The sequence below is a fragment of the Polypterus senegalus genome, chromosome 1, assembly GCF_016835505.1.
Source record: "Polypterus senegalus isolate Bchr_013 chromosome 1, ASM1683550v1, whole genome shotgun sequence".
NCBI lineage: Eukaryota > Metazoa > Chordata > Cladistia > Polypteriformes > Polypteridae > Polypterus > Polypterus senegalus.
The window spans coordinates 254,964,372-254,988,262 of record NC_053154.1 but is presented as its reverse complement, the minus strand read 5'-3'; the positions used below and the strand labels follow the sequence as shown (position 1 = coordinate 254,988,262).

General features: G+C 37.5%; 1 protein-coding gene across 1 annotated transcript in view; it reads right to left on the bottom strand.

The window, feature by feature from the left end:
* The window catches only part of LOC120543373 (myoferlin-like), a 136,759-nt gene that overhangs the window by 63,294 nt on the left and 49,574 nt on the right, over positions 1-23,891 (bottom strand). The window contains exons 11-16 of the mRNA XM_039776458.1: positions 21,166-21,209; positions 11,816-11,898; positions 11,130-11,249; positions 10,876-10,985; positions 10,374-10,551; positions 3,467-3,591 (exon numbers count right to left, since the gene is read on the bottom strand). Of these exons, the coding sequence (XP_039632392.1) occupies positions 3,467-3,591; positions 10,374-10,551; positions 10,876-10,985; positions 11,130-11,249; positions 11,816-11,898; positions 21,166-21,209 (660 nt within the window). The remainder of the gene's footprint in view (positions 1-3,466; positions 3,592-10,373; positions 10,552-10,875; positions 10,986-11,129; positions 11,250-11,815; positions 11,899-21,165; positions 21,210-23,891) is intronic.

Genomic DNA, 23,891 nt, shown 5'->3' with positions numbered 1-23,891 from the left:
GGTTCCTTGCATCAAAACAAAACACAAAGGCAAAGTGAAAAATGCAAAAACAATCAGGCACAGCAAATGCAAAAATAAAAACCTAAAACACAGCACACAAATCAAAACTAGGATTGTGCAGACAAACTGGCTCAACTGTAACAAAGTTGTGGACTAATTAGTATGGTACGTTGTGGATATGACCAGTTTATGCCTGGTCAGGTACAAGGGCTTCTTTGCTTTTAATTAGATACCCCAGGAACACAAGCAAACAAACCACAATTATTAAATCATTAAAAAAGACACCAGCCGATGGACAGTAAAGTTAAGATTAACATCTTGTAGAGCAGCAAATAAAAATAAAGAACCTTTCCTTTCTGATCTGCATTTTCTGTTTTATTACAGTATCATATTTTCTACATGCTGTGCTTCTTGTTTACTTTCTAAAAATTTCATTTTCTTTTTAAATAAAAGTTCTCTTTCCCCCTTTCTCCTCCTCTGTGAGTAGGAAACTCCATTTACGTGAAACTCTGTTTTGCTAAGTTCAAGTCAAACTGGAGCTGTGTTGCTCTGTGACATTGTACTGCCTGTGCTGTTGCTTCTACCTCTCTGTCTCACATCATCGGCTTGTGCACCATTACACTGGCTTAGATGTTTGTGCAGACCAAAGAGACCTGCGCTGTCCTAGTTAATGCATGTGTATCATGGAGGATGGACATGCGGTGTCTGGTGTCAGAACACAAATGTGGAAGAGAGAGGCAGCCCTGCAGAAGCCTGAAGGGTTTTAGCTCTGGCTTCATCATTCCACTCCACTTCCTCAAGACACAACACAAGAAAAATAAGATACACAAAAACAGCATTCTCTGACATACTTATTGAGATCCTATGGATTGAAGTCTCTTATAGCAACTGTTTAAAGGGTAAGTTTGGTATTTTTCAAGTCAAAGTTATTTCTTCATAATCACAGTATATATTAATTTGGCCCTTGTGCTCTAAAGTGAAGCATTTTTTATATATTTTAAAAATACCTTGCATGTTCCTGCACGTTACAATGTGGAGCAGGGTTTATTCAGGAAGTTTTAAGGCTTTTCATCACACTGGGATTCCAGTACCCTTAATCTCCATTATAAATCGCAAGAGCAGACTAATTATTTTTTATTTTTTAAAATATGCTTCTCTGTAGAAGGCAATTTTTAGGCAATTTAGGCAAACTAATATATACCACGGTCGTGAAAAAATATGTATGAGTTGAAACCAACCTCATTTTAAAAGGAACGCAAAGTCTTATCTCTAGTATTTTTTCTAGAGCTGCCACTGTCTATAACAGCTTCCACTTTTGCAAGACCATTTGCTACTACTGACTGCATTTCTGTGTACAGCTACTTCAGAGCCGGTATTGGCCTATCTGTTGACTGACAGACACGTATTGCAAGCCTCGATTTTCAACTTCCTCCTAAAGTTTCCTGAGCTGAGCTTAAGTTGAAGTCTATCTGGGATCCATCTTGGAATGTGGAATTGAAACTGCAGAGTAGTGACCCTCAGGCAATTTTACATCCCAGTGCTGTTGTGGAGTCTTGTTTTGCATCCTCCACTACACCCACTAAAACTAAATGTTTCTAGAACCATTGTGTACTTTTGCACATGAACAGCCATGGTTGCAGTCTTCCTTGTAAAGAGAAATAAGGCATTTATAGGTTATACCGTAATGATATCTTATAGTCAGCTCTGATGTTGCAATTTATTTGAATTGGTCATCATTAATGAGTTTTCCCAAGTTACCTGGGCATCAAAATATTTTCTGGTCAATGCAATATTTTTAAACCATGATTAATATGCTTCATAGTTACAGATGTAATACGTAAACTAGTTCATTATTCAATTAATAGCCCTAAACTTCAACATTAAAAAAATGCTGTAAGAATATTACAAATCTTTACTTATATATTACTAGGGGCTTAGCCCCCTGATCGCCTCGCTCAGCAACCTCCAGGCCTGCACCACGCACTAGCCTCTTTGTGGTTCTCCTGCTCGCATATGGGGATGCAGATGTACAATTTAAACAGAATTTTATTTTCATGGGGATTGTTACATATACAGTACATAATAGAACGAACTATTTTACATTACAGTGAGTAATTAACCTTATTAAAAAATAGTAAAACGTAATAATTTGAAAGTAAATTGTTAGAGATATTCATTGCGTAATACGATTTTGATCTGTTTGGCTTTTTTAATTAAATTTTCTTCAATATCGCATTGAATTATGATTCTGTGTTTGGACGTTCATCGTGATAACACAATGTATAACTGCCCGTGTTTGAATTTCATTTCTTTCTCTCTATTAAATAAAATGACTTTTTCGAATGTTTGGCTCTGAGATTTAATTGTCTTTGCAAAAGCTGTTTTAATGGGAATTTGTTAATGTTTTAATATGAATGGCATATCAAGATCTCCTTTGTTGTTTAATGTTATCCGTGGAAGATTTACTACACTATCTTTCTTGGATACATCCTTCTTTCTACAGTAATTTGTGCAGTGGAAGACCGGACGGTGTTAACGGTTGTAAATATTCTTTGTTTTCTTTCTTTATTTAACCAATTTGCCATGAAACCGATCAACATTTTTGGCGTTAATTCGTTTGACTTCATCGTTTCTTGGTACTCATTTTTACTGTTGATAACCCTTCCTCATGAAATTCTTCAATAAGATTTGGACATAATGCGTCTTCTTCAATTGGGAACTTAAGGTAAGGAAAACGTTGAAATTTATAACAGCTGAGAGAGCAGGAACTGTGTCTGTCAAAGGCACTCACACGAATAAGAGGTGAGAGTACCATGCGCGTGGTTGAATTAGGTTGAGAGGAGGCTGCTACTTGAAAATATCTCATGGGCAAAGTTTAATCTCACGGGACTTAAAGAAATCTCTTGAAAAAAGTCTTGTCTCGTCCTAGGATTTTTTTATATAATAGAGAGACTATAATTTTACAAGTGGTGGATGTTAAGTGCATTGTACCAACATTATATGATTTGCTTTTGCATTTTCCAATTTTTGTCCTTTCCTATTTTTTTATTTTTGAGGGATTTTTGCAGTTCTGGTTAGTTTTTGTATTTTTGTTTTGGAATGTTTCCATTCGTTATTATGTTTTTCCAGTTTCTTTTTTCATTTCATTTTATTTTTCTGTTTTGTCATATGTTTTGTGTTTTTAATTTGCTTTACTGATTTTATTATGCTTCTGATTCATTTGTGATTTTTATTTATTTATTTTTTTTAATTTGTGCTTATCAATTTGGTTTTTGCACACTATATTTCAGGGCCACCACATCATCATGACAGACCAATTTATAGAACGGGTGAGTGACTGATGGATTGCCACTAGAGGCATGTGCCAGGCACACAAAGACATATTAAAATCTAGCGTTTATAAGCATACTATTATTTATGATAAATTATGCATGATAAAACAGATATGATTAACGTTTCTACTCACCAGCCTGTCGGCAATGTTAATGATAATATTAACAGCATGCAGTCTCTGCCCAATGTCCTCCCAAAAAGATGTTAACACCACAACAGGTTTGAAGTTGGACCATGGCAAGTAATAGTACATGTTGCCTGTTAGAAGATAGTTACACACCATTCAGCCCGAACATCACCATAGACACTCATTTACTTAAAACGATGACTAAGATTTACGGTTCCCATAGCAGACTCTTAAAGCCCAAAGTGTACAAGACATCCTTGACACCAAACTAGTTTTGACCCCAGAAGTATGAAACATTATAGTTTCAAAGATCATTCCTTGCAGAGTCTAATAATGTTTACAGTGAGATGTGCCAGCAAAATGACTCATGGGACTCAAAAACCAATATCAAAAGACTAGACCTGCGTGAAACAAGACGTTTAATGCCTACTGGATAGTCCTCAACCCCACGCAGTCTAAACACAAATTCAAGAGCAGACATTCTGGCCTGCACAGGGCCAAAGTGGGACTATCACTTTTAAAATTCAAATAAGCTTGAATATACACAAAAATGCCCCTGAGAAGAGAGGATAACCGGAAGCCACCAGTCTGTAGAACAAAAAACTAATCAAAGTGCATTTATGTTTCTCGTATTTATTAAATAAACAAAATGAAAACAAACAGGCAAAGCTGGGAAAAAGAAACACAAAAACAATAAAAAAGACAAGGAGGCTATGCTAAACTGTTCTTTTCTTACTAAAGCATATTCTAATTAGGGCTAATGGTAGGAAGAAGTGGGGTTTAGGTACACAAAATTTTTTTTTTAAATTCAAGTAGGTTAAACATTTAATTATAAATTTACTGAAGTAGCACCACATAATTTAATTTGTCAACCTCAAAACTTACAGCCACATGAAAATTAAAGCAAAAATAGGTTACAAACACAATAAAACAATACCAATCATAACATAGAGTTTATAGGTTGAATCTACAAGTTTGTCAAACAAAGTTCAAAGGACTGATCTTTATACCCTTAACCTATGAGGCCACATCTACTGTGATCTATGATATCACCCTAATACCTCTTGACCTATAATGTCACACTTACCATGACCCCTGATATCATCCATAACTGTAATGTATTAACATATATTTAATGTGTTATTGTTAAACAGTCGAATTTTATAAAAAAGTTTTCAAATAAGTAAGCTCCACTATTATTAGCACGTTTACAGAAGCTGGTGACAACAAAAACCTTACCTCAAACTTTTCACCAAGGAGTTCTTAAAATGTACATTATACAGACTGATTTCACTTATGAATAACAATGTTAAGATACTCTCTAAAATTCTACCTAGAAGGATTAAGGAAGTGCTTCCTTCGACGTTTGTTTAATGTAATATACTCACCCATTAAGTCTAACACACCATAGATCTTACTGTCTTTAGACACAGAAAAAGCATTTGGCATGACTGAATCGAGCTGCCTATTCACCACATTGCACACATTTTTGTTTGACCCAAATATATGTGCATGGATAAAACAGAAGCCTTTGTCTGTATCAACAACATTATTCTGTCTTAGAATTGAATTCTTCTTGTAAAACGGTTTTAGACTCAATTGCTCCGCTCAAGATACGCTGTAATAAGGGAAGACTTGCTCCCAGGCTAAATGAAACTATGCGATCACTGTGCCGCACCTGTTGAACTGCAGAACGGCTTTGGAAAAAAGATGGACTGATTGATTCTAAACAGATTTTTAGGACTTCTCTATCCAGCTTCCAGGTTGCAGTTAAGAAAGCTAAACATGATTTCTTCGCTGATTTAGTATCCTGTCATTCTTTCATGTGAGCAGTTTCTTTCATTCTTTGTCAGTAAATTGATAAAATTCGCTGTGGTATTGTTCCGACTATGAACTTCCTATTGTTAATCATGGTATTGTCTTGGAATCTTTTGATCTTGTCTCACTTTCACAGTTAAAAAGAATTATTGACACCCTTAAACCAGCTCTCAGTCCTCTTGATATTGTACCACCATGCCTCATAGTGGAAGCCTTTGATGTTTTGGGTCCACCTTTACTAGCCATTATTAATGATTCTATTAGTGTGGGGGTTGTGCCTTCATTTTTTAAACATGCTGCGGTGCGTCCCTGTCTAAAAAAGGCAGAATTAGATCCTGGAGTTTTAGACAATTTTTGCCCGATTTCCCAATTGCCATTTCTGGCTAAAATATTAGAAAGAATTATTTATAATCAATTGGTTGATCACCTTAACTCCAATAATTTTCTTGAGATCTACCAATCTGGCTTTAGGAGTTATCATGGTGTTGAGACGGCCCTCCTTGAAGTATGCAATGACATCTCTATTATTACTGACTCAGGTGGCGCTGCAGTCCTTGTCCTCCTGGACCTGACCGCTCTACCTTTGACACTATTGACCATGAGATATTGCTGATGCGGCTTGAACATCTTGTTGGGCTTAAAGGGGCTGTCCTTAACTGATTCAGGTCATATTTAACTGGTAGACACTTTTCAGTGACTTTAAATTCCTCTTTTTCGTCTACTGCTCCTCTTAAATGTGGTGTTCCTCAGGGATCCATTTTGGGTCCTATTTTGTTCTCTGTATACCTTAACCCTATTGGAGCTATTTTTAGGAAATTTAACATTTCTTTTCACTGCTATGCTGATGATACTCAGGTTTATATTCCTGTCTGCAACTCTGCAATAAATCAACTGCACAACTGTCTTTCTGAACTAAGATCCTGGATGGCTAATAATTTTCTTGATCTGAATCAAAAAAAAAATGGAGGTGCTTATAGTGGGTCCATCAGCTAAAGTGCAAATTGGTCTTGGACTTCTGGGCTCTTTCTCTGTCTTTTGCAAACCTCAAGTCCGCAATCTTGGTGTTATCTTTGATAGTAACCTCTCTTTTGAGAAACAGGTTAATTCTGTAGTCAAGAGTTGCTTTTTCCAGCTTCATCTTTTAGGTAAGATCAAGCCTTTTTTTATCTTCTAGTGATCTTGAGAAAGCTACTCATGCTGTTATCTTTTCTCGCCTTGATTACTGCAACTTGCTGTATTCTGGGATTAGCAAATCCCTGATACGCAGGTTACAGTTGGTCCAGAATTCTGCTGCTCTCTTTCTGGTTGGGGCAAGAAAGTCTGATTCTGTTTCTCCAATATTAGCTTCTTTACACAGTTTTCGAATTGATTTTAAAATCTTGTTGCTAGCTTTTAAATCTTTACATGGGCTTGCTCCTGCCTGTTTATCCGAATTGTGTGCTTTACACCAGCCATCTAGAGTGCTTAGATCTTCTGGTCAGTTGTCTCTTGTTGTCCCTCGTACCAAGTGTAAAACTAAGGGGGACAGGGCATTTGCAGCTGCTGCTCCTTGCCTGTGGTACTCTTTACCTCATTACATAAAGGAGTTGTCTACAATTGAACTGTTCAAAACAAGATTAAAGACTCATTTCTATTCACTTGCATTCCGTTATCTTCAGTAATACTGATGGTTTCCTCATTGTGATTATGTAACATTACTTCTATTTATTATTTATTTTATTTATGTTGGTACTCAACAAGAATACCCCGTTTCACCATTGCTCTTTGCAATTGCCATCAAGCCACTAACAATTTACTTTCAAAATGTGTCAGAGATAATGTGGATAACCTGAGAAGGTCTTGCACAGAAAATATCACAATGTGCAGATGACATGGTACTATATATATCAGACCCACAAACCTCCTTACCAATAGTCCTTAATGCGCTAGCAGAAATTCAAAAGATATCTGGACTTAAAATTAACTTGAACAAAAGTGTGCTTTTTGCAGTGAACTCTCTTGCACACAATATTAGACTTCACACCTTTTTATTTATTTTAGCAGATCAGTTTAAATACCTAGGGGTAAATATCACAAGTAAATATAAAGATTTTTTCAACAGAATTTTGCCATCTGCATGGAAAAACCTAAACAAGATGTGAACAGAAGGTATACCCTCCATCTTACACCAGCAGAGAGAATCAATACTGTCAAGGTGAATATCCTTCTCAAGCTTCTTTTTCTATTTCAGAATATTCCCATATACATTAATAATTAATTCTTTAACAAATTAGACTCAATTATAACCTAATTTATTTGGAATTTGAAATATCTATGCATCCATAGGGTGACTCTATAACAACCTAAAGCAGAAGGGGGCAAGGCACTACCTAAGTTTCAATGTTATTAGTGGGCTGCAAATATACAATCTATAAGGACCTGGAAATCAGCACCAATTGATGAACATGCACAGGCCTGGTCTGCAATAGAAATAAAATCTTGCTGTACTTCTTTAAATGCCCTCCTTTGTGCCCTATTAAAAACAAATTATTGTCAGTATACTAATAATCAAGTTGCCCATCAATCACTCAGAATATAGAACCAACGCAGAAGCACTTTAATACAGAGAAGCTTTTATCTATTGCACCTCTACATGATAATCACATTTTTCTACCCTCTCAAACTGACACCATATTTAACCTTTGGAAAACACTAAGAGACTTGTATAAAGATAATGTCTTTGCACCTTATAAACAATTATCCTTCAAATTTAACTTCCCATCAGCACAATTTTTCCACTAGTTTCAAATCAGAAACTTTGTTCAAAGAAACTGCCTAATATCCCTTACCTACCATCCAATTCTATTCCAGAAGAAATACTGATCAATCTTGAAGACAGCATCAGTAATATATAAAAATGTTTAAAGTTCCTTCATTTCAAAAACCCCAGGATATATAGTGGGTAAAGGATCTTTCACTTATTACTTCAGAGAAGAAATGGATGGCAGCCATGCATAGAATACAGTCTAGCTCCATATGTGCAAACTTTCAATCATTCCACTCAAAATCTTTTACCAAACACATGTATCTTGGTTAAAATTGTCCAAAATATATTCAAGGCAGGCCGGCACGGTGGTTCCTGCCTTGGCTCTGTGTTGGCTGGGATTGGCTCCAGCAGACCCCCCGCGACCCTGTGTTCGGATTCAGCGGGTTGGAAAATGAATGGATATTCAAGGCAAGATCCAACCTGTGAGCATTGCAATCGAGCTCCAGCCTCACTGGGCTACATGTTCTGGTTGTGCAGCAAATTAACATCATTCTGGTCAAAAATCTTTAAATGCCTATCAGACAGCCTTGGTGTCTTAATCACTCCTAACCTATCAACAGCTGTGTTTGGTGTACTCCCAGATGGGCTTAAAGTAGAGACTTACTTAGAGGATCTGTTCAAAACGTTGAAAAACATGGCAAGACCTAATTAATAATATTTTACATTAAGCATTTATACTGGAGGAAACAATATTTTCCCTTCTTTTTTTTCCTCTCATGCAGGGGTTGATTTTAGGTTTGTTAAGTTTGACTCAATTATATGTAATGTTTCTTCTTTGTTAAACTAAGTCTTAATCATATGGAATGTTAAGTTGTTTATTGTTAATTTTGAATTTTGTCATGCTTTTATGTTATTTTCATTGGTTTCACATGTCATTATACTGTATATTTGTGTACGGTTTTTTTAAATGTGTGTATGTTCCATGCTCTTTGTGTGTGGAACCATAAGAAGTTGGACCACCCTGCAATCACCACTTCTGGGAATTCCTGCTGGCTACATTACTGAGTCAGGAAGACCTAGCAGGTGGGAACTATTATTGTGTTTGTAAGTTGGAGTTACAAATATTTCTGTTTATGGTGGGATTTCCTGAATTTATTATATTTGCTCTAGCTAAGTATTCTAATTACTGGACTGTGTCTTTAGACACTGTTTTCTTTGAATTTCCTTTTAGGCAACACCTTTATGCCTCTTTTACTCTTCTGTGTTATTATTTTATATTTTTGATATTTTTTTTGTTAATAAAGTGATTTTTTAATAGTGATTCTTTGTTTGCCCATCTGTGCATAAGCTAAGGTTTACAGTTACCCTCCTCTTGTGAGACTTTTGTGATATCTTCTGGACATTATTAGCTGTTTTTCCAGCTCCCTGTTTTCAGCCTGCCCCAGCTGAAATGAGCAGGTTTCCTTGAGCCCTGAATGAAAATAAAATTGGCTAAACTGGACAGTCCAGGTAAGATCCTGTCCTGCTTCCTAAATTCGTTTGGAGGCCTCTTCCATTTTTGTTTTGAAGGAAAGTCCATTTCATAACACCAACGACTACATAGTAACCATCAACACTAGAGTACCATAGGAAAAACAATAATTTGCTGCAGAATGCTAAATCTGTTAAAACAAACAATAAATGCGACCATTAGCTTCATGAATCTTAAAAACCCTTAAAATAATGTATAAATTAGAGCCCCATGAAAGTTATAGAAAAATTTTAACTGAGATTCAAACCATGACAGTAGAGACCCCAACTAAATATAACACCATCGCACTGGTACTATGCTAGAAAGAGCATGTCTTGTGATTTGAGTCATTTCATTGACTTAAAATAATGCTTCAGGTTGACAAATTACTTTACATTCTTAATGTAATTACATTGTCTGCTTGAGTTGGATGACATCTGAAAAATATTTTATGAACAGAGAATCACTACAGCTCACAAACATCAGATAGCACATATAATAAGTGAGGTAATAAACAGTTTTTTAAAAGTTACTTTTTTCCAAGACTGTAAAATCAGTGTAACTAAAAGGAATCGAAATATTTAATCACACCTGAAAATGCATTATGGCCAAATATAGCTGCTATTTTAATGTATTTTGTTTAAATAGGCTAAGACAATGTGGAGTATCTATTTTGTCTAGAAGTGTTCAGAAACATAGCTGCAGCCATCAAGTGTTTTATTAATTGAGATCTTTAATTAGCAGACACCTTCTAAGGAAACTTAATAAATTTATTCATCTTAATACATACACTTAACGCTTATTTGTTTTTTTATATCATTTCTCTTTCACACACTTACCATCAAACACCGGACTGGTATACTGTGTGGTAGATGGTAATTGTTTGCACGTGTTATCAAATTTGTTGCCATAGTTACCCATGCTCACTTCAAACTGTATCGGCTCGACACCTTCTTGCAACATGGTAGCTGCATGGAATACAGTGCACAGACTGTACTTACACCGCTGCTGGTATTTCTATACAGTAAATCACAAGCAATGAAGAAAAAATTATGTATACAGATACAGCTTTCACTTACAGTACAAGATTCCATAATTGTTGACTTTTAGCTAGTTTGCACATTGCACCTATCTTTCATTAAGAATTATTTTTGTGAGCTGAAGGCCTCTACTTTCTGATTCATACTGTATGTTTGAAATTATGTAGTGCTAATGCGAGTCATGTAGTTTACTCATTTAAGTGCTCAAATTACATTTACAGTTATTGGTAATTTCTTCACTATTATAATACAAATGATGATGGCAACACAAAAAAATAATAAGAAAATGACATGTGCTTACCTCTGCCACTAAAATATTAGAAGATGGAATATCCTCAATTTGCTGTTCAGCTTTGGCGTCAATCTGAGTTGTGAGTTCAATAAGAACTCTGCCTCGATAGGCCACACCTTCTTCCTGTCAAAAACGAGGAAAAGCAGACTTTAGTTAAGAAAACTGTGGTTAAGAATGCAAGCAGACTGTGCTGAACAAGCTCCTAACATAACGTTTCAACAACATAAATCTGCACATGAAGAATAAGACCACAAAATGTTAACCAGCCTTGCCAAGGTTGAGTTGTTCAAAAGGATCCAATAATCCTGTAAACTCTCGTGGACTTCCATAAAGGTTAATATAGCATGGACCAAACGCTGGCAGGAATCCCATTTCAGATTCTCCTGTGGTGGCTATAAAAAAAAAGATGACAGAGGGCAACATATCACTTCTATGAAAGTCACATATTGCAATGATAGTTGATAGAAAAGCTAATATTACATCAAAAGAGGCAAATAATGGTAGCATTAAGCTCTTGTTGCCACCAATATGTTACAAACAAACTCCAGAGACAGCAAATAAAGCAACTTTTCAATTTTGATTTCTGAAATGTACAATTAAATGAACCTGCAATGTGAAAATAAATAAAAAGAAATTTAACAGTTCAGCATGTTTGATAATAGCCTGTTTGATAACACTGGTGTAAACCTTACTTTTTGATTGCTTTTATATGTATGGAATTTTTATTTTAGGGTTTTTGTATATTAAACCAAAACAGTGCTGTGAATCAGTGAAAAAAATATTTTTTATTTGTTTCATACATAAAGACATTTTTGCAATTTTTAGGTTGTAATCATAAGGTCAAAGAATGGCTTGGTGAGTAATTACAGATTTTGCTGGATACATGTCATAATAACTAAAGTGCAAATATGTCATTGTAAAGCAGTGTGGAAAATAAAAATCGTCTGACCTTCAACTTCTCCACCAGAAGAAGCTATTTTACTGAGGCTCAAGAAGGCTGTCCCAACAATATCATTCTTATTGAGACGATCCCTGTTTAAAATGAAATTAATATGTGATAAATACACTAAGTACAGTACAGAGAATATTAGAACTTGCAATAATTACTTTGAACTAATAACTGAACTACAAAGCCAGTTCATAGGGATGTGGCAGTTTTTGTAAGTTAAATAACTGCAAAACAATACTCATGGGTAGGACACTTCACTCACAGAAATACACACGTACTTCTCCGGAATGTAGATTTACTTCTCAAATTGAGCAGGCAGCTGTTACTGTCACTGTTTCCTCTCATTACTCCCTCAAGGACAAAGCCGAGACATTTAGAAAGTAGATTACAACTTCCAGATGCATCAGAGTCTCTTTTCAGGAAGGAACTGAAAGTGCAATGTCTAGGTCGCACTTTAGGTAATGATATCTAAAACTGAAAGTACTTAAGAAAGTTCATAGAGGAAACAGAAGGGTGACCCCTATAAGCCATGTACCTGTCAATAACAAGCTGGCAGAGGTGAAGAAATGTCTGAGATACTCTTTCAAAACACACAGTGGGAGGTGCCTGATCGAAGACTTAATTTGTTTGTGTCAGTTGTATTATTTACAAAGAAAAATTTCTGTCAGCAAGGATGAGATACCAAGCAATTATGGATTCCGCCCACCCAAGTCTAGGACTCCATATGGGCTTCGACAGCCACTGCCCTCGGTCCCAAGATATGTAGGCACATAAGGTACTGGTTCATTAAAATAATAGTTTTTAAAAAAAGTATAATGGTTTTGCAAATGTGCTCACCTGCAAAGAATGAATGGCTTTTGAATGTGCAGCTGTTTTTAAATCTGTTATTCAGTTTTTGCACATCATCGTTGCTACACGCCAGACAAAATGAAGGTATGCCTCACATATTTCAGATTTGATTTCTAAGATGGGCAAATTTCTCCGTGATAATTTGAAATTGAAAGTTTCCCATGAGTTAGTAAATTGTGTCAGAGTGTTATTAATATATACAGGTAGGTGCACTTCAAAGGAGGAATGAGTTTGGGTACTTCAGATTATATTTCTCCATTTGTAAGAATCATATTTTGATTGTTACTTCATTTTTGTTTATTTAGAGAATCAAAATTGAAAATTCCTTTTTGTATTTACATTAACTTATACTGTCATTAACATTCATTAAAAATAAATTCTTGCTTTAATGTTTGAATGGATTGTGGTAGTTTTTAGTTTCCTAGTCACAATGCAGAGAAGGTGTTAATTAACTCAAGAGTACAGTGGAACCTCGGTTCACGAACGTCTCGGAACACGTACAAATCGGTTTACAACCAAAAAGTTCGCCAAACTTTTGCATCTGTTCACGACTAGGTATACGAACAAGCCAGTTTCCCTTTCGGTTTGTGCGCACTGATGATTTCCGCAAGTGTTCAGTCCCTCCCTATGCATTCCCTGTGCATCGAGAGAGAGAGAGAAAGAAAGAAAGAAAGAAAGAAAGAAAGAAAGAAAGAAAGAAAGAAAGAAAGAAAGAAAGAGAGAGAGAGAGACACACACACACACGCGTGTGTGTGTGAGAGAGAGAGAGAGAGAGACACGCACACAGACACGCACGCGAGAGAGAGACATATACATACACACAGACGTGCGCAAGAGAGAGACACACACAGGCTCGAGAGAGAGAGAGAGAGAGAGAGAGATGGTTGGACGCGTAAGGCTTGCTTTATTTTTATTTGGAACTTTAATCTAGGGACACTGGAAACATTAGACATTAAGGCTTTCCTCCATAAGCAAATATAGTTGAATGGTGTGGCCTGCAGCGGGTGCTCAGCTCCCCAACAACCAATACAGACAGACACAGACCCAAGTTCTGCAACACACACAGGTTTTACTCAGTTGGAAACTCTTCTCAATAGTTTCCCACCTGCACAGCACAGTACAATAAAGCACCACAGCACAAAGCACTTCTTCTCTTTCACTTCTCTGTCTCTCCTTCAGCCTCTGCTCATCCTCTGGCAAGCTTTATCCCTGTTCTTCTCGCCTCTGACCCTTAGAGCAGGCTTCTTTTATCTTGCACCTGTGAGTACTTGCGGTAGGCCATCAGCGTGGTCCGAAAGCACTACTGAGTGAGGTGGAAGCCTAACAAAGTAGGACTCTGCAATCCCTGGAACCCAACATGGCTGAGCCATCTAACTCTAACTTCCAGTGTGCCCTGTGAGAATCCATGGGGTGCCATTTAGTAATTCGGAACAGCTTGCCAATAGAAATTTGCCAGGCTAATACAGCGGAGCACTTGTGTGCTAAAAACACATTATTTTAACATGGCTTTCTCATGGCTTCATTTTTGTTTAATCCGGATACTCTGTATATGTATTGAATTATCATTATCATTCATGGTGGTTCTAATATCCGCACTAACCCCTACTTTATCTGCTTTTCTCTTTCCAGTTTTCTGTTGTGGCAATCTGCGCCACCACCACCTGATCAAAGCACTGTGATGTCTCTACATTGATGGATTAAAGGCCAGAAGTTCACAAGACCATCATCGTCTAATTTTTCCATGTGAAGCGTGAAAATCATGTGGACTGATTGAGATCATTTATGTTAGGCAGAATGCCTATAGGGGGCTGGGCGGTCTCATAGCCTTAGAACCCCTGCAGATTTTTTTTTCTCCAGCCATCTGGAGTTTTTTTTTTGTTTTTTCAGTCCTCCCTGGCCATCGGACCTTACTTTATTCTGTGTTAATTAGTATTGCCTAATCCTCTTTAATAAACCCCTGTGTGCATCCAGGTGTCCGTGTGTGTGTGTCTTCTGGTGACGTGCGCATGCATGGGGCTGCACATGTTCAGTCTCTCCCTGTGCAGAGAGCGAGAGAGGGGGAGAGAGAGAGAGACACACACAGGTGCACAAGACACACACACACACACGCACACACACACACACACACACACACACACACACACACACACACACACACACACACACACACACACACACACACTACAGAGAGAGAGAGAGAGAGACAGACAGACACACACACACACACACAGGCGTGCACAAGAGACAGAGACACACACACACACACACACACACACACACCCACACCCACACAGGCACGCGTGTGCATTGTTGCAATGTTACTTTTTTTTGGTTTTTTATTAAATTACAGATTTTTCAAATGTTCTTAAAACTCATTAAAAAAAGTGTTTTTAGCGAGCGGTTCATAGCGCTATAGCGCGGACTCTTGCAGTGTTACTTTTCTCTGTTGTTCAAGGTTTTCTCAGTGTTATTCAATGTTTTTACATTTAGTTTACTATTATGCTGTGCATTCTATGGTATCATTAACTATATTTGTGCTTAAAAACTTAAAAAATATATATATTTACATACTGTTCGTACGGTCTGGAACAGATTCATTGTATTTAAATACAATCCTATGGGGGAAATTACTTCAGTTCACCACCAAATCGGGTTTCAACCAGAGTTTTGGAACGAATTATGGTCGTGAACCGAGGTTCCACTGTATTACTGTCAGAGAAAATTAGGCATTTTACGGAAATACAAACCAGTATTACTGCGAAAGAAAATTAAAGGCACACAATACAATGATGCATATTACAGCCACATACAAGGTCCCTTGCCATTTAATATAGACTGTTCCTACTAATGTTTATGCACTAGATAGATAGATAGATAGATAGATAGATACTTTATTAATCCCAAGGGGAAATTCACTACTGTTCTAGCGCCCGTTATTGTAACGGGCTTAATGTCTAGTTTTTATATATTTTTCTTTTTACTTTCTTTTACATCCTGTAAAGCACTTTCAGCTACATCATTTGTATGAAAACATGCTATATAAATAAATGGTATTGTTGTTGTTTTAAAGCTGGAGTGAAGGAGGAGTGTCAAAGCTAAGATCCAGACCTGGGGCCTCATGTATAAATGGTGTGTACGCCCAGAAATGTTGTGTAAGAATGTTTCCACATTCAAATCACGATGTATAAAACCTAAACTTGGCGTAAAGCCATGCACATTTCCACGGTACCTCATACCCTGTCATACGCAAGTTCTGCGCTTGGTTTTGCAGACTGGCAACATCCAGAGTCAAAGCAGTGCTACTGTTCCTGTGTGCTTTCCCTTTCTTTTTCAGATCCATATCCCTGACGCAGCTTTATAAATACACTGAAATTAACCGCATATTGTTTATTAGTTTAATGCATCTGATTGTAATTAACCTGTAATAATATAATGGTCCACAGAATGGTCAAACTATTCTAAATACCACAGCTCCTTTGCGTTTTTACTCTCACTGCACCTTCTTCTTCTTCTTTCAGCTGTTCCAGTTACGGGTTACCACATTGGATCATCTTTTTCCATATTACTCTCACTGCACCAATCAGAGTATTTATATCACTGTATCTGAGTGTGAATCACAGCTGTACAGCAGCTGATCGGAAAGAGAATTATTGGTATACAGCATCAAGCACACGCTGCCTCAGCCATTTGTTATTTGAACTGGTCTCATCCGACAAACGCTTCAGTGCCTTTCCTGTTTGGACCTTGCGGTTCAAAAACAGTTTCATCCCAAGAACTCTAAACACACTCAATCAGTCCATCAAGTGCTCCTTGTAGAACTGTTTGTACTTGCAAGTTTACAGTCAGATAATTGTACTTATGATAGTTATAATATTGCACAACTTGACCAACTTTATAAAGCGCGTATTTACATATGATGATTATATCATTTTTAAGATAAATGCAGCAAAATATATTTATTACATTACACAGATAAAACTTTAAGTACACGGTGCTGCAGCGATAGCGAGTAATTTGAGCTTCATTTACGGTTTCTTCCTGCCTTGCCCTGTATTCAAGCTGGCGCGACACTGGAAGGATAGATAAATAGAACAATTAAACATTACGAAGATATTTCAATGTTCCTTGAAAGTTTTGAAGAATCTTCATTCTAAGCTTACAGATAGCTTAACATCTATTACAGAGCTGATTTGATTGTGTGGCGATTGGGTATTTGGAGAAAGAAAAGGAAGGACAGGAATTGGGGGTTAGTACATTTGAAAGAGACAGTACTGCTGCAATAAAGCATTTCATCAAAGGTTGCGCACAGCGCAGCAAGCATCTTATGTAAGACATGAGCAATCACTGCGCCACCGTGTTCCCATTTTTAACATGCTTTAACTCCTATCATCATGAAAATGATATCCCGTATACTTCTCAGTATTTTAATTATTCAGAGAGCTGTAATATCACGAATGTAATGGATTCTGTGGTTTGTTGAAGGAAGAGAAAGAATGGAAGCAAGTAGTGATTCACACACATAGAGCACATTGAAGATCAAATACAAATCAAAGCATTTAACGTGTTACTTTAGTTACTATGGGATTTGAGAAACTAGTAGATTAAACATTTTAAGATGAAGTTTATGATGTTCTACTTTAATGACAAAATAAACTACATGATTAAAGTGGAAACTTAAAGATTAAAGTTGACATTTCATGCTTTTTTCACACTGTGTGCCTTTTTTTTCTCTGTTCCCTAATAAGCTTTCATATGACACTCAGGCGTACTTTTTTCTTTGCTTCTACTTGGTATTCGCTGAAATTCTTCTATTTTTCCTCGTACTTTTGCCATTGCCTTTTCACAGAACAGTGAGCTTAAGGGCTGGGAGGAGATAGGGCAGGACAACAGGCGCGTACATGTGCGTTAATTTCCACGCTGACCAGGATTTATGTAGCAGAAGAACGTAGAAGTTGGCGAAGCACAGATTTATGCATCTGGATTTTTTTGTGCGTAAGTACATTTCCGCTTTTGTGCTTACGTATAGTGCAAATTCCACACACGCTGTTATGAGGCCCCTGGAATACAGTTTGCAATACCGCCAGTGCAACATGCAATATCCATCCCTGCTGCACCACCTAACAACACAGCCTTCCCAAACTCTGCTGATGTACCCTTGCCAATGGCTGCACAACCATAGTGGGAGAGAAGACTGCCCCACCACTTCAAGGAGTTTGTGTGCAGTTGCAAGGATTTGGAAATGGGCACTGGTGACAGTGACTTTGAAGGGAGGGCTATACAACGGTGCTGGACAAGTTACATCAGCCGAGTCACCAAAAGAATAAGCTGGCATTACATCACCAATGGCAGGAGTGCCTGTAAAAATGGCATCTCTGCACAGTCACGTATGCTTTTTAAACTAGTGTGGCAAAAGGTGAGCTGTCCTTTTAAGTATAGTGAGCCACCTCAAAGAGCCATGTAAAGAGCAGAGAATCCATCCATTGTGGTGCTCGGTGCCAACACTGCACTATCAAAATATAAACATTCAAGTCAGTAAAATCAAGAAATTGCAGAAAACCTCTTAACAAGTAGGAGTAGAGCTGCCTGCTATATGTTTGACTGTTATTTGTTTTGTTAATGTTAATATATAGTCATTTATACTATTTGTACAGAGTGAAAATACCTTGATGTGTTTTTAGATATGCTCTGTCAGATAAGGCTTTCGAGAGTTGTGTTGGTTAAATTTGAAAATATTGTATATTTAAATGCTTATTAAAAATAATCTAAAACTGCGCCTCATGAACATCTCTCTTAAGAGTTCACCAGTAGTCAACCAGCATACTGGAACTCCACTTGCCTTGTAAGGTACCACGTTTCCATATTGGAAATATTCTGATGAAATATCCTGTGAGAATCCAAGAAATGAATCTTCAAAGACATATAACACCCCATTGTTTGCTATAACTTGAGAAGAGCACTCAATATTTTAGAATAGTTTCCAGCCTTGTGATTTTCCAAAAGGTTTGTGCAGACATTTTTGAAGCTCTGCCAAGCAGCTCTCTCAACTCCATTCTACTTGTCTTCAAATCTCTAACCTTTAAATGCTTTTATGAACTGAGGACCTACAAAAAAGCCTTTCTTAATCTTGGCATCACTAATCTGAGGAAAATTATTTCACAAATAAATGAATCCTGTTTAACCTGTAGTTAGGATATAAGCGGGTTGGATAATGGATAGATGGATGGATGAGTCCTGTTTGTGTTTTATTCATTGCTTTAACAAAAGTATTTTGTAAGTCTGGGTTTGATATGGACAGAAGGAAAGTAAACTTTCTGATTTCCACATTTTTCCTTTCTGGAACAATTGACGCATATTTTGAAGCACATGGTGGTTGCTCCTGTCCATATGGTCCAATTTACATAAAAAACAACAGTAATTGTAGTAACCAAGCTACAGGCCAAGCAAAACAGCAATTATCTTTAGATTTCCATTTTTATTTCACTTACTGTATATTTCTGATACTGAATGTTTTCTAAAAGCATCTTCAGGTTATGATACATCTCTTTCATGTTAGTAGCATGCACCATAGATGCAGAAGAGAGCCTTATTTCCATTATAGTGAAGGGCAGATTTCAAGCTGACTTTTGAGGAGTAAATGAACAAGCACCGCTCCTCGATGTTTTGTTCATTGCTAATAGTCTCCATCCTTCCATTATCTACCGCTTATCTAAGGTCAGGTTGCGGGGGCAGCAGCCTAAGCAGGGAAGCCCAGACCTCCCTCTCCCCGGCCACTTCCTCCAGCTCCTCTGGGAGGACCCCAAGGTGTTCCAAGGCCAGCCGTGAGATATAATCCCTCCAGTGTGTCCTGGGTCGCCCCGTGGCCTTCTCCCAGTGGGGCATGCCCGGAACGCCTCGGCGTCCAGGGGACATCCTAACCAGATGCCCGAACCACCTCAACTGACTCCTCTCAATGCGGAAGAGCAGCAACTCTACTCCGAGTCTGTCACCGGATAACTGAACTCCTCACCTCTCTCTAAGGGAAAGTCCAGCCACCCTGTGGAGAAAACTCATTTCAGCCGCTTGTATCTGTGATTTAGCTCTTTCAGTCACTACCTAAAGCTTGTGGCCATAGGTGAGTGTAGGGCAGGCCAATAGTCTCCATAAGTCAATTATTTTTTTAATGTAATAGTGATTCATATTTGAAAAATAAATATTTATTAATATTGTTGTTGCACAATAACACTAACTGATGAAAATATGAAGGTGGCGTTACAAGAAAACTAAGCATGATAGACAAAGTCCAACTTTCTACTTGGATTCAGCATTACAAAGTATGCTTAGAACACTCAACACCATCTTTAGGAAAAAACGTCTGTTGAGTAGTGCAGTTCATGGATTTATTGCAACAAAATCATCCATTCCTCTTTCCTTCTAGTACATAAGAGTATATTATTTATATATACGCTTTGGCAGACTGGTATCCTTTTCAGGATATGTTTCTGTGTTATATACATTACTGTTAGAATAAGGCCATGACCCACATGACAGTCAATCAGCCTGTCCCTTGTATAGAGTATTTTTATACGGAACACCAAATTAAGGCTCTTTAAAGTACAGATACATACAAGAAATATCAACATACAGTATACTGTATTATTTTCAGCTACAGCAGGTCAGGGTGAAGAGAAAAAAGACAAAATATAAAAATAAAATTAGGCAATACTAATTAACATAGAATAAAAGTAAGGTCTGATGGTCGGAGAAGACAGAAAAAACAAACAAAAAAAAATCCAGATTGCTGGAGAAAAAAAAAAAAATAGAGTCTTCAGGGGTTCAGGGCCACGAGACCACCCAGCCCCCTCTAGGCATTCTGCCTCACATAAATGACCTCAATCAGTCCTCGTTGGTTTCAGGCTTCACATGGAAGAATTTCATGATGATGGTCATCTGGACCTCTGGCCTTCAATCCTTCAGTGTAGGGACAGCACATTTAACATCAAACATTTAGAATTCAATCAACACATGCCTTATCAGAAAGATTCAATTATATGAACTTTCCTATCCATTAATTTTGGCTAACATTTTTATCCATGGCAACTTACTACCTTTGAGAGATACAACTGGTTACATTTCTTTAGATTTTTCCAATTTTTCCATTTGGAACAAAGGCAAGTGAAGTGACTTGCTCAGGGTCACACAGTGTCAGTAGAAGGATTTGAACCAACAGCCTCAGGGTTTGAGGTTCAAAATGTTAACCACTAGGCCAAACTGCCTGCCATTACTAGCACACCAGCGGTAAAGGTGAACTCAGTTGATTGAATGCATAGAACAACTGATCATATTGTATATCTTTGGGCTGTAGCAGGAAGCAGAACTCTACATGGGCAAAGAGTTAAATGTGCAAACTACAGACAAGGACATCCCAGCCAAGCCATGAGAGGCAGACATACTATCGCCTGTACTGCAGTGCCTCCATAACCACTAAAGGATATTATTTTAAATTGATAAAACTTTAAACTTACCAGTCATAAACAGTCAGCTTTATCCTGTCAGACACAGAAGGAAACTGTCGGAAATAAATAATAACTATTACATACATACTGTATACTGTGCAAATTTTCCTTCTCAAGCTGTTTTTCTAGAGGAGATAACATTGAAATCAAAAAAGGAAAGGATGTGTTGTTTCTGAAGTGGCCTTATTGCTACAGAGAGTATACACTCATCAGCCACTTTATTAAGTACGCCTGTTCAATCGCTTGGTAACACAAATATCTAATCAGCCAATCATGCAGCATGGCAGCAACTCAATGCATTTATGTATGTAGACATTGTCAAGATTACCTGCTGAATTTCAAACTGAGCAAAATAATGGGGATGTAAAGTGATTTAAGTGAATTTGAATGGTGTGGTTACTGGGGTTAGACGGGCCGGACTAAGGATTTCAGCAACTGCTGATTTCCACATGCAGCCATCTCTAAGAGAATGGTCCGAAAAAGGGAAAATATCCAGTGAGTAGCAGTTCTCTGACAGAAAATGCCTTGTTGATGCCAGAAGTCAGAGGAGAATGGAGAGCCTGGTTTGAGCTGATAGAAGGGCAGTGGTAACTCAAATAACCACTCATTACAACTGAGGTCAGCTAAGAACAGGCAACTGTGGCGAGAAGGGTCTGGCAACAATATGGAATATTCTTAATATACAGGCTGGCCTGTGTTGGTTTATTAACATGTTTACCATTTTAACAGATCAAGTTAACCAAGGTAAATGCTTGCCTGTTATTGTAATTACTAGGAACATGGCCGTGGTAGCGTAGCGAGAGCGCTGATGTTTAGAGCGTGCTAGTTTAGCGTTCCCGCTGTTATCCCAAGGAAAAAAACTATTATGCAACCATCATAACTTGCTAACATTATTTAAATTTAATGTATACAGTATTTACGTGTAGATAAAGTAAAATTAAAATAAAACAAATAAAACAATTCTGTGTCGTTAATAATCTTATATATCAGAACTGTAATACGTACTATACTTTACTGTGAGGATGCGTCAATACCGCCAGAAGTACACGTACATTTTTTTTATCAGTTTTTATATATCAATAATAACTGCATAAAACACATTTACATAAATACACCAAATTTTTATTCCTGTCTAAGGTATCTGTCCTTGCACACGCAAAAACAGCCAGTCAATGGTGCAGTGGCAGCCAACACCAATTCATTGGTCTGGTCCAGTTGCCCGAGATACTGACCATGAAAGAGTAAGATGCTGGGAATGCTCTGTAGGAGTACGAAGCAAGGAATGCTGAGGAATATTCACTAGTTAATAGAGCTGGGGGGTATTTTCCGTACGTCGCTTAAATCATCCGAGATCAAATGCCTCATCTTGGATGAGTTAATGCCGGTGAAACTCATTCGTGATAAGTCAGTTTTTCAAACGCAGCCGTGTAGTAGATTAGTCTAGCTGAATCTAATCATCCGAGATAAATGTGCGCGTCCGCGCTGATTGAAAAGCCCATATATATTGAGTCTAGTAAACATGATCAGCATGATCAGATAGGCTGCAACAAAATGACGAAAGAACGGGTGCATTTTTTTTTACACAAGCAGAGTAGGACCTTTTATTCGAAGGATATGAAGAATTTCAAGATTTAATATGCACAAGGGGTAACACTGCAAAAGCAGCACAAAGCAGAAAATATGGCTGGCAAAAAGTGGCTGACAAATTAAACGCTAAGTAGTGTGCATTGTACTTACTGAATGCAGCATTTCATTTCCTATGTGTCAGATTAATTATTATTTAATATGTCATAATTCTAGATCAGGCGTGAGCACAAGGAGAACATTGGAACAGGTTAAAGTGAAGTACAAGAATATACTTCAAACTGGAAAATATTGGTATATAACTATTTAAAGAATTGTTGACATAAAGAATCATATACTGTATAAGAAACATTAATTTTAAAGCTAATAAGAAGGCAGACAAGCAAAAAACAGATGGAGGTCCACACGGTGCAGACCCAACCCCTGCAGAAGAGTTGGCTCTCCAGCAAAATGCCCATCACCCTGTTTCTGAGGGAATTTTTTTTTTTGTTGGGTCAGTTGCAGTGAATGTCATATCCCTAGAACCCGTGTCTGATCAACGAGATATTGACAAAGGTCAAATATTTGATGAAGACACTGTGTCTGATTATTCATCAGGAGGAGAGGTACATTTTCCAAATAATGTTTGATCAAACTCCACTCTGATCAGTCCCATGTGCCCCAATTACATTTGGAAATCCTGGGTACTGAGAATGTTAGGCTGATCGTGAGATTCTTTATGGAACTGTGGGTGTTTTTGCCTGTGTACCTGCAATGGCATGAAACGCATCTTTTATTGTCTGCACGCGCAGGTGTCCAGGAAACACTGAAACCCCGAAGGAAATATTTCAGAGTCAAACAGACTTTACGAATTGCCTGGCAAACTGCACTTTTAGATAGATTTTCCGCATAGCCTACAGTATATAAAAAAGTGCCGCTTGCAAAAAAACCCAAAGCAATGCATACTGTCTGTGTAGTTGTGAGAGCCCGACTTTGCCTAGTTTGACCTCGAATATAAGGTTCTAATAAATCTTTGAGATACAATATCCCCCCTCGGCTAAAGCGGTATCTTTCGAAAAGAATTTCCTCCAGGAGCAATAAAGGATCTTGCTGATCGCGCAAAACCCTCTTTATATGAAATTCTCTTCTTATAATTTGCACACTGTCACACA